The sequence below is a fragment of the Rana temporaria genome, chromosome 3, assembly GCF_905171775.1.
Source record: "Rana temporaria chromosome 3, aRanTem1.1, whole genome shotgun sequence".
Taxonomy (NCBI): Eukaryota; Metazoa; Chordata; class Amphibia; order Anura; family Ranidae; genus Rana; species Rana temporaria.
In genome coordinates, this window is record NC_053491.1 from 372,210,893 (window position 1) to 372,223,471 (window position 12,579).

Genomic DNA, 12,579 nt, shown 5'->3' on the forward strand with positions numbered 1-12,579 from the left:
ACCAAAAAAGCACAAGTTTTTCCGGCACACCGCACCGGACCCCGCTGCGGAGATATGTGAACCGGCTCCATAGAGAGCCATTCACATTCTCCTGCTATGTGAATTGAATGCAGGGAAATGCACATTCAATTTGCATAGGTGTGAACCCAGCCTCAATCCCAGTATGCAGCCAGTGACCGGCCAACCTGCATTTAATCCCAGTACGCAGCCAGTGACCGGCCACCCTGCAGATAATCCCAGTATGCAGCCACCCTGCATTTAATCCCAGTACGCAGCCAGTAACCGGCCAACCTGCAGATAATCCCAGTATGCAGCCAGTGACTGGTCAACCTGCATTTAATCCCAGTACGCAGCCAGTGACCGGCCACCCTGCAGATAATCCCAGTATGCAGCCAATAACTGGCCACCCTGCAGATAATCCCAGTACACAGCCAGTGACCAGTCACTCATCAGACGATCCAGGTACGCTACCAGTGAACCGCCTACCCTGCAGATATCCCAGTACCAGTACATAACCCAGCCTTGTGCCCCTCCTTTGCAAAATACATACCCAGCTCTGTACCTCTCTTCCTCCATAGTGGTACATACCCAGCTCTGTGCCCCTCCCCCCTTCACCCTCAGAATGGTACATACACAACTCTGTGCCCCCCTCTGTAGTGGTACATACCAGTCTCTGTTCCCCATCTCCCTCCTTCCCTAGAATGGTACATACCTAGCTGCTTGTCCTCCTCCTTCCCTATAAATGATACATACAGAGCTTTGTGCCTGCTTCATCCTTTATAGTGGTACATATCCAGTTCTTTTCCACATTGTGTCCACTATATTAATACATACCCAACTGAACGTCCCCTCCCGGTACATACCCAGATCTGTGCCCCCCTCCCCCAATGTAATACATACCCGATCTGTGCCCCTCATCTCCCCCAATTGTGGTACACAGCCAGCTCTGTGCCCCCCTTCTTTAGAATGGTACATACAAAGCTCTGTGACCCCCTTTTCCGCCATTTAGCTGAATATTTACAGTTGCTCTGATCCTTCCTCCTTCACCAGAATGATACATAACCAAATGTGTACTCCCCTCTTGTCACAGAATGGTACATACCAAGCTCTGTGCATCTCTCTTCCTTCATAGTGGTACATACCTAGTTTCCCACAGCTCCACACCACAACACCTGGCATGTCGCACACAGTTCGCTCCACTCCTCACCTCCTGTGTTGCGAGGTGCCAGGATATCAGATCCTCTGCTGTGGCCTGTGTGAATCTCCTTATGCCGGCACAGACTTTCTTCCCCTAGGCACTCTACATAATGCTCTGTGCCCTGCTGGAGACAAAGCGCTCACCCCTGGCCATGCACCTGATGTGGCCTTATGGAAAGGGGCAGAGCCTATTGTCCAGGTAATCTGATGCTAAGCATCAGGTTGCCTGGGCTGGAGATTGCAACCTGGCTCAGGTAATGTATAAACTACCTGGGCAGGGGCAAACAGTGGGCAATCTCTCTCTGCCAGACCCCCTGGATGGGCCTCCAGAAGTTGCCTCTAACTCCAATTGCCCAGCCAACTCTCTGCCTGCACCCTCTGCCCAAATTTGTGGCCATCCTCTCCATCTATTTCTGAACCAGCCAACACCTGCCTGGAATTTTCCTCTATGGACCATCCTGGACAAGTCCTTTATCACACAGACCACCTCCCCATCTACCCACAACTGTCGGGCATCCTCGGTGTGCGACCTTAAACCGTTTTATATGTGCCGTGCCATATTGCCCCTCTGTGAATTGTTAACCCTTGTTGTGCCATATTACTGCCCTGGGGATCAGTTCCCCTGCACTGTGCCGTATATTGTTACCCTGTGAACCATTAATCCATACTGTACCAAATTACTGCTCTGTGGACTGTATACCCTTGCTGTGCCATACTATTGTCCAGTGGACTAGCTCTATGTGCTGTGTCCTATTGCCACCTGGAGGGTACATTACCAAGCTCTGTGCCCTACCCCCCTTCTTCCATAGAATGGTACATACACAGCTCTGTGCCTGCCTTCTCTGCTGTAGTGCTACAATATCCAGGTCCTTCACTATACTGATATATACCTAACCCATATCCCCCCCCCCCAGAATGGTATAAACACAGAACTGCCCCCCTCCCAAAATGGTATATACAGAGCTGTTCCCCCCCCCCCCAGAATGGTAAATACACACAAAGCTGCCACCCCTTACCAAGAATGGTGTATACCCATCTCTGCCCCACCACTTCTTCCAGAATGGTACATACCCAATCTTTGCCCCTTCACCTCCAAAGTGCTACATACACAACTCTGCAAACCCCACCTCCCCTGAATGAGTAAATACCCAGCTCTGTGCCACCCCTTCTCCCCGAAAATGGTGCATACCCAGCTATGTACTCTCGCCAAGAATGGTGCATATCCAGCTCTGTACCATCACCAAGAATGGTGCATATCCAGCTCTGGGTCCCTCTCCTTCCTTAAAATGGTACATACCAACCTCTGTGCCTTCTCTGTCCCCAGAATAGTACATACACAGCACTGTGCCCCCTTCTTTTCAATATTAGTACATACCCACCCCTACCCCCAGAATAGTACATACACGGCACTGTGCCCCCTACTTTTCAATATTAGTACATACCCACCCCTACCCCCAGAATAGTACATACACAGCACTGTGCCCCCTACTTTTCAATACCAGTACATACCCACCCCTACCCCCAGAATAGTACATACACAGCACTGTGCCCCCTACTTTTCAATACCAGTACATACCCAGCTCTATGCCTTCCCCTTCATGGTATATACACAGCATTGTGCCCCCTCCTTATCAATATTAGTACAAATCCACCCCTTTAAGGTACACACTGAGCTCTGCAACCACCCCCCTCCATGTTGGTACATACCTAGCTCTGTGTCCCTTTCTGCTCAGAATAGTACATCCCCTGCACTGTGTCCCCCCTCGATAGTAGTATATACTACTTGTGTACACCCTCCTCCTTCATAGTAGTAAATACCTAGCTCTATCTCCACCCCCCAGAATGGTACATGCCCAGCCCTGTGCCCCCTAAATGGTACATACCTAACTCTGTACCCGGGTTCCTGCCTCCTGACATGATGCCAAATTGTCGATAGAAGTAAGCAGACAGAGCGCCACCCCTTCTCCAACCAATCAGAGCCGCGAAGGCTCACGTGACCGACTGCTTCCAATCCGGGTCCTGCAGCCCCATCGTCCCGAGTTCTGTACGGAAACATATGACTCTCACTGACTAGGAAGCCTGAATGAGACAGGAGGTGGTGACACGTGACCCGAGCAGGCGATACAATGTATAAAGGACAGAGGTGACAGGAGATACACAACTGTCAGCTGTCTGCTCAGCACTGACATGTAGCCTTCCTTTACACAATAGACGTCTGAGGTCGGTGCTGTCAAATCCCAGGGAACAACACCTGTATGAGAAGCCTCAGATGGAAGCTGCTGTCCCCAGCTACATATTGGTTTGGTGGGGGTAGTGATGTGATCAGGAGTGAAGCTATCAGTCCGGTGTGAGGCCACCTGGTGGTATCAAATAAGACTGCTCATCGTCATCAGCCCCCCATCTGACCTGTCTTTAGGGGTCTTCAGTCACAGATCCTTTACTTCCTCTGGCACCCCAATTCTTCAGGGAGCAGTGCCACATAATGTCATGACTTTATTCTTTCTGTGGGTGGGGGCGGGGCCTTGACACCCCAGGATCACAATAAATGGGTTGAGTAATGCTGGGTGTCATGCAACCTGACAGGAGGGGAATCCTTCAGCCAGAACTACTTTCTATTAATGTGGTCCTGGGGACTATTTTTGTTCTCTTCTTTTTTTATTTTTTTAACCACTTCCTATCGGGGCCAATTCTGACACTTCTCTCCTACATGTAAAAAAATCATCATTTTTTTTTTTTATATATATATATATATATAAAATTACTCAGAACCCCAAAACATTATATATGTTTTTTTAACAGAGACCCTAGGAAATAAATGGCGGTCGTTGCAACGTTTAATGTTACACATATTGATTTTTTAAATACGTTTTTTGGGGGAAAAAACGTTCACAAATTAAAAAAAAAAAACGTAAAGTTAGACCACTTTTTTTTGTATACTATGAAAGATGATGTTAAGCCGAGTAAATAGATACCTAACGTATCATGTTTTAAAATTGCGCACACTCATGGAATGGCGCCAAACTTTGGTACTTAAAAATCTCCACTTGCGACGCTTTAAACATTTTTACAGGTTACCCGTTTAGAGTTGCAGAGGAGGTCTTGGGCTAGAATTGTTGCTCTAACACACGCGGTAATACTACACATGTGTAATTTGAATGCCGTTTACATATGTGGGAGTGACATGTATGCGTTCGCTTCTGTGCACGAACATGCGGGAGGAGGGGGGCTTTAAAAAAAAAAATTCTTTATTTTACTTTTAGTTTTTTATTTTACACTTTCTCTTAAAAAAAAAAAAAAAAATGTGATCACTTTTATTCCTATTACAAGAATGTGAACATCCCTTGTAATAGGAATAGTGCATGACAGGTCCTCTTTATGGAGAGAAGTGGGGTCTATTAGACCCCTGCCTCTCTCCCTCAAGCTGGAATGGCCGAGATCCCAGGCACTGTTTACTTCCGCCGGCTGGGACCTGAAGTCATAATGTTGCGCCTGGGCCTCCAAGGGTCATAGAGATGACTAGGGACCATCTGGTCACTGGAAATATCTATGCTCAATGTCCGACGGCGACCGATTAGTTCTCTGGCTCGCCGATCGCGTGGGCAACCCAGGAGAAGCACCGGAAGGAGGCGGCGCCTGTAAGAACGATCAAGCGGCTGAACTGCTTCTATGATTGTTCTTACGGTGCAGACATCATTCAGATCTCCCCACTCAAAGTCCAGGACGTCATATGACGGCCTACAGGTGGGAAGTGGTTAACCTGGGTTCGGGTTCATTCAGGCTGGGTTCACACTTGTCCGACAAACGGTCCTACATTGGGAGCCTCATGTATCATGACGTGTGAAAATCAATGTTTCCCTATGAGAGCTGTCTTAACTGGTCCTACACAAGTCGGTCCGACTTTGAAAATGCTCCCTGTACTACTTTTGGTCCTACATTGATCCTACTTCAGGCCCATTGAATATCATTGAAGTCGGACCAAAGTAGGAGCCTTGTCCTAACCATCTGACTTTTGACATCTGACATGTGATTACACAGCAGTAAAAGGAATTTATCTCACTCTGGGATTGTTTTGATTGGTCAAAGAACAAGTCAGACTTAACAATGTTACGCATATGTAATTTGTAACATGTTCATGCGATTTTGTGGATGCAATTTTTGTCATTCAGTATGCTTGATATTATATCACAAGGCATAATAAAAAATGCTCCTTGCTAAGACTGCTCTTTGTCATACACTTCTCATTGCAAGTCCTCAATCAACTCCCCCTTTTTGTGTTGGAACCCAATTAAGCAATACCATATACCTTACATGCTCACTCCGCATGGTGATTGGCCTCATTTAAAGTCCCGCTGACCAAACTTTCTTTTTTTTATTTAGTGGGTACCATTATGTGAAACTGTAATAAAGGAAAAATTCAGCGCTGGAATAATACTACAAACCAAAAAAATTGCAAGCCAGCACTAAGGATCAATTCATATAAAAAGTCTCAAAGGCATAAAGTGTAACAGATAGTGCAGCGCAGATGAAATAATAAACAATACAAATATTAATTAATAAATATCAAAAGAAGTCCATAAAGTGCACAAGTGAAAATAAATCCAAAAAGTGCTCCAATATAAAAGTGACTGAGTGCAGTAAATCGAAGATCAGTGATCCACAGGAAAAAGATCCTCCACCAATGTAAATTAGGAAAATTTATTCTTACCTGAAATTTTCTTTTCCTGTAGTCCGTAGGCGGCACACAATGGGTTAAGCTTTCTCCTAACCCCAAAAGGAAGAAAGAGTTAAACTAGCAGTGAGACAAGTTAGATTTAATTGATTGCCCATAGTGGGACCACCTGTCCCTGCCCTATAAACTGCCCCCAATAACACCAACACACGTATTTTATGCAGCAATAGAGTAAATTTAATGGGAGGGAGAGCTGTGCCGCCTACGGACTACAGGAAAAGAAAATTTCAGGTAAGAATAAATTTTCCTATTCCTGGTCGTCCTACGGCGGCACACAATGGGATTTGCAAAGCAATGAAAAAAAAAAAAAGGGGGGGGATCAATGGTTTAAAGCCGCCTGAAGCACTCTTGAGCCAAAGGCCGATCCCTCGGACGATACTACATCTATTCTGTAGTGCTTTATGAAGGTGTTCGGAGAAGCCCACGTCGCCGCCTTACAGATCTGGTCCATTGGAATATGATACCTCTCTGCCCAGGACGCAGCTGTAGATCTTGTAGAGTGAGCCTTAAGGAGAAGAGGGGAATCTTCGCCTTCCAAAAGGTAACAGTGTTTGATAGTGTCTCTTATCCACCGTGCCAGTGAAGATTTACTTGCTTTTTTCCCCTTGTTTGGGCCTTGGAACTGTAGAAACAGGGCCTCAGACTGTCTGAACATCGAGGTTCTCTGCAAGTAAGCAGAGATGATCCTCTTTACGTCCAAAAGGTGTATGTTATCTTCAGATCTATCTTTGAATACAGGCAACACAATTTCCTGATTGATGTTTGAGGAGGTGGAAACCTTGGGGAGGAAACCCGGCATAGTTCTAAGGACTACTGCGTCCGAAAGTAATCTGAGATAGGGCTCCTTGGATGACAGGGCCTGCAGTTCACTTATTCTTCTGGCGGACGTAATTGCTACCAGAAAAGTGCACTTGAATGTGAGGAACCTTAAGGATGAACTCTCCAGAGGTTCGAAGGGAGGTAATGTTAACCTTCTTAGTACTAAGGGCAAGCTCCAAGCTGGCAATGGTTCTTGGAAGACTGGTCTTATTTTATTAATTGCCTTGAAAAACCTGCTGACGAGAGGAGTTTTTGAAAATATTCCGTTCAGGCAGGAGTTAATAGCAGTCAGCTGGACCCTTAGGGTGTTTGGCTTCAGGCCCTTTTGGAAGCCCTCTTGTAAGAATTGTAAGAGAGATGCTACCTGTTCAGGAGAGGATGAAGTCCTGGCGCACCAGGCGGAGTAGAGGGACCATATCCTGCCGTAGACTTTCAAGGTAGCGGGCTTCCTTGAAGCCATGAGGGTAGCTATAACCTCCTGCGACAGGCCTTGAGCTGTCAAGGATCTGCGTTCAAATTCCAAGCCGCAAGCTGGAGTTTCTCGAGGTCCGGATGTAGCATCCCTGATTGGAGAAGAAGGTCCTTCTGGATGGGTAGTTTCCAGATCTGGTTCCTTGCCATATTCAAGGCTAGCGGAAACCATGCCCTCCTGGGCCAGAATGGTAGGATTACTACTGCTCTCACCTTCTCGTCCCGAATCTTCTGCAGTACCTTCTGGATCAGCGGAGTCGGGGGAAAGACATAGACAAAAAGTTTCCTCCAGCTCATTGAGAGAGCATCTATTGCTAGCGGACCCCCCATACTGGACAGGGAGCAGAACCGGGGGAGCTTTTTGTTCTGGGAATTCGCCATAGCATCCATCTCGGGTAAACCCCACTTGGAGGTGATCTTCCTGAAAACCTGAGGGTTTAATTCCCACTCCCCTGGCAGGATCGAGTTTCTGCTGAGCCAGTCCGCTCTCACATTGTCTACACCCCTGATGTGGGTGGCCGTCAGGGAAAACAGGTTTTCCTCCGCCCAGAGCATGATGCGGGCACACTCCTTCTGCATGGAGGGGCTCCGTGTTCCTCCCTGTTTGTTCAGGTAAAAGACTGACGCCAAATTGTCTGACTGTACTTGAACCGACTTGTGGAGAAGTTCGGACTTGAAGTGAATGAGTGCCTTCCTGATCGCAGTAAGCTCTTTTAAGTTCGACGACATCTGAAGCTCTCTCCGAGACCAGGCCTCTTGCACCCAGTGGTCCCCTACATGGGCACCCCAGGCTGAGCCTGAAGCATCCGAGGTGAGGACTGTTTGAATCGGAGTCCTGAGGAGTCTGCCTCCCCGGAAACGTTGAGGGTGTATCCACCAGACGAGGTCCTTCCTCACTGTGGGAGAAATGATGATAATCCTGTCCAAAGAGTCTTGGCTCCTGTCCCATTGGGACAGGATGCAGTTCTGAAGCATCCTGAAGTGGGCCCTGGCCCATGGAACAGCTTCCAGGGACGAAGTCATCGTACCTAGGACTTTCATTGCCTTCCTCACTGAGCAGTGATTGGATTGTAGGAGATCCCGCACTGCCTGTTGGGCATTGGAAGCCCTCTGAGGAGAAAGGAACAGCTTCATCTGAAGGGTGTCTATTGTGAACCCAAGGAAGGAAATGACTGGAGTAGGGATCAGAGAGGATTTCTTTATGTTCACGATGAACCCGTGAGAGTCCAGCATTCGGAGGGTCTCGAGAAGATGTTGTCTTAACACAACTTTCGAGGGAGCCCTGACTAGCCAATCGTCCAGATAGGGTGTCACATATATCCCCTGTAGGCGAAGGACTGCTGTCAGGACCACCACGACTTTTGTGAAGACTCGAGGTGCTGAGGTGATGCCAAATGGTAGGCAAGTAAACTGATAATGGAGAATCTGATGGTTGCAAATCAGAGCTAACCGTAGATACTTCCTGTGAGATCTTAGGATAGGGATGTGCAAGTATGCGTCCTGGAGGTCGACTGACGCTAGGAAGTCTCCCTCTTCTATGTTTGCAATGGCAGACCGAATCGACTCCATCCTGAATTTGCGTTTCACGAAAAACTGGTTTAGGAAAGAGAGGTCTATTACTAGCCTCCATCCCCCGGAGGCTTTGGGAACTGCAAAAATTGGGGAGTAGAGGCCCTGGAATTTCTCCCGATCTGGAACTTCTTCTAGAGCATGCTTTTTTATAAAATCCTCCACTAACTCTAGAACTACTGGGTTGGAGGGTTTGTTGAGCGTGAACCTCTGCGGAGGAAAAGAACTCAGCTCTAGGGAGTACCCTCTGGAGACGATGTCTGTTACCCAGGAGTCCGATGATGTCCTTTGCCAGACCTGAGAAAAAAACCTCAGCCTGCCTCCTACAGGAGGAGATGCGTTGGTGGCGTCAGGCTTCTTTGGGCTTGTTGAAAGGCTGCTTTTTGGCCGCGGTTGCATCCTGCTTTTTCTTATAGAACGGTCTTCTGCCCCGAAAGGAAAAATTCTTCTTTGGGGAGTATCTGGATCTTCCATAAAAAGGTCTATTAGGCCTCCTCCTCTCTACGGGAAAAGATGCGTCCTTCTCCTCATTGTAAGATTTAAGGATGTCTTTCAAATGAGGGCCAAACATGGATGAAGGGTGAAAAGGCATATTAACAAAACTGAATTTAGAGGATAAATCACCCGTCCATTGCTTTATCCAAAGCGCCCTTCTAGTCGCATTAGATAAAGCGAGGGATCTGGATGAAAACTTTAGAACATCTACCGGGGCATCACATAAAAATTCCGCGGCAGACTTCATCATATGAACATCTTTTAGCAAAGATTCTCTAGACACCCCCTCTTCTATATCTAATGATAATTGACTCAGCCAGACCCTTAGTGCTCTAGCTACTGGAATTGAGGAGGCTGCAATTTTTGAGGTGGAGGCTGCAGCCAGATAATTCTTTTTGGCTAAGCTATCCGCCTTGCGTTCTAAAGGGTCGGACAATTTGGAGGATTCGTCAGAGGGAAACAGCGATTTTTTTACCATCCGGGCAGCCGCCAGATCCAGCTTGGGTGGATTTTCCCATTCGGACGAAACCTTAGAATCCAACCTATAAGAGGTTTTAAAGCGGGCTCCTGCATCAGTTTTTTTGTCAGGGTTGGGCCAATCCTTCTTGAACCAGTCAGCAAGAATGGGGTGAAACGGAAACTTCATATCTGGGATTTGAGGAAAGTAATATAATTGGTCTTTCTTCGGCCTAGCCGACACATCCTTGGATGACTCTATAGTGTCCTTGACCGCCGACAGCAGCTTAGGAACTTTGTCTTTGGGTAATAAATACAAATCGTCATCTAGGTCCTCAAATAGTATCTCCTGATCCGAAGAGGAAGCACTACATTCCCCAGAGGAGATAGTTGCAGTGGGGGAAATACCCCTGGAACTTCTCTTTCTTTTCCTGGGCACCAAAGAGTCCTTAATTTCTTTAAAGGTATTGGACATTTCCCCTTTAAACCACGATAGAAATGAGTTGGTATTGTCAGACGGGTTTAAACATGATGCACAGGTGTCACTTGTATAAGACTCCGGCATGGGCTGCTCACATTTGCTACAAAAGGTGTGTTTGGACTTTCTCTTGGCTTTACCAGAGGACGCCATCTGGGAAAAAGACAAGAGATAGAGAAATCCCTCTTTAGAACTGCCAAAGCCTCCACACTGGTGTCTCAACAGAAATCCCAAGACATGCTCTTACCTCTGACCGGCCAAGGGATCTGCTGCCTAAGGCTGAGTGTAGCCATAGCAGATCCCTGCCGGCCAGAAATAGTGTGGACACTCAGACCGGAAGTGACGCGGCCGCGGTATGTGGGAAACCCCCCAGAGCTGAGACCCCTCTGTTATCCATACCATAGCTAAACTAGTAGTGAGACCGATAATGTATGTCCCCGAGTGGGTGTAGAGAGGTAAACGGTCGCCACAGGCGCTTACCTTACCGTCCCTCCGGTCTCTAGACGCGATCTCCGGAACTCCCGGAAGTGCGTCATCAATACGCGCGGTCCACTGTGACGTTTCCGGCCTGTGGAGCGCAAACAAGCCTCTGGTATCCATGTAGCCGTTTGGACGGGGAAAGTATGGCGGCCTCTCGGGAGATACTTCCTGCTGCCGGACCAGAGGATGATGGGGCACAGGCTGAGGGACCGGAGATAGCACCCGGTATACAGCCTCCCCTCCGCTCAAGAACCCGGAAGCACCGGGGGTGAGCACTTGCCTCACGACTTCTTCTTCTTCTTCCAGGTATGAAGAAAGAAAAAAATACGTGTGTTGGTGTTATTGGGGGCAGTTTATAGGGCAGGGACAGGTGGTCCCACTATGGGCAATCAATTAAATCTAACTTGTCTCACTGCTAGTTTAACTCTTTCTTCCTTTTGGGGTTAGGAGAAAGCTTAACCCATTGTGTGCCGCCGTAGGACGACCAGGAAAGATGGCCTCTCACCTCAGCCATTCGACCATGGCTAGGTCACATAGCATATTATACCTCCAAGGTATGAGCAAAGCACTTCCAGATCCCAATAGGCAAACAGCAAGCAGCAGCACAACAGCTCTGCCAGTTTCCGAATCCACAGGGAGATATATGCAAACAAGAGAGGGGACAGACTAGTGCTCTCTGTATACCAAACTCAATTTTATTAAAAACAACATAAAATGAACTCACAATAGATGGCACTCATAGCCGAGTGTAAAGCATAAAAGCATGTCACGGAGCTCCAGGCTTCCGAATCCACAATCAGTTCACAGATCAGCGTGTGAGGCGGCGAGCGCGGGTGACGTCACGTGACTCCTCCCCCTTCGTACGTTACGTCCCAGTAGGCGGGACTTCATCAGCATGGGGCGGAGAGATCAGCGCGCACGTCCCGCAGTGTTTTAAATAGTGTGTCGTTGCCATAGCAACATAACACAACAATAGAGACCTGCCTACCTGCGCCATCTAGTGTCTCTTAAATAGAAGACAGCTGGCAAAACCTAGCACATTGCCAAGCAAACAGGAAAAAACAAATGGTCAACATTAAAGAAGACCGGCAAATACAATATCCATTAAACAAGGTCATTAAATTATATTACATGACGTCAGCCACGGTCGCCTCCTCATTAACATATAAAAATGATAAATATTATGAATGACGCCATAAACATTCAATCACTACTTTGCATAGCAAAAATATTTTCACTATCATGCAGCATAGTACATAAGTATTAATATTAGTTGATAATACAACATTCCATCAGTACCAATATATAATATTAATAATATACAGTATGTAAAATAAAAATATATGAATAATGTATAAAAAATGCATATAAAATTTATATAAAAATATATAAAATTCCCCAATACACAGAATAAGTTAATTAATAGTCAAAATGCAAAAATTATTATTACTAACGATTGGAAATAAAACAATTGAGATCGAACTCAACGTTAAGGCCAGCCGGGGAGGCAACTTTTGTTTCGTATATCCAGAAAGACTCCCGACGGCTAAGTTGCCGGATATAGTGCCCACCTCTCCAGTGCTTGGTGACCTTTTCGATGCCCCAAAATTTGAGACCTTTAGGGTGCCTATGGTGGCATTCCCTGAAATGCTTAGATACACTATGGTTTCAAATACCACGCCGAATATTGCTAATATGTTCTCCCACCCTCACGTGTAACTCACGTGAGGTGCGCCCAACATTTTGCAATCCGCATTGGCACTCGAGCATATAGACCACACCCACAGTCGAGCAGGTGATCAACTCCTTAATTGGATATTCGGTTCCAGTAACACTAGAAACAAAGGACTTGCGTTTTTTGATGTTAAATTTAGCATGTTTGCAA

At 46.8% G+C, this 12,579-nt stretch overlaps 1 protein-coding gene across 1 annotated transcript in view; it reads right to left on the bottom strand.

The window, feature by feature from the left end:
• DERA (deoxyribose-phosphate aldolase) overlaps window positions 1-3,191 on the bottom strand; it is a 33,557-nt gene extending 30,366 nt beyond the window's left edge. The window contains exon 1 of the mRNA XM_040345503.1: window positions 3,081-3,191. Coding sequence (XP_040201437.1) covers window positions 3,081-3,114 — 34 coding nt within the window. The 5' untranslated portion in view covers window positions 3,115-3,191. The remainder of the gene's footprint in view (window positions 1-3,080) is intronic.
• Between the last annotated feature and the right edge of the window lie 9,388 nt (window positions 3,192-12,579).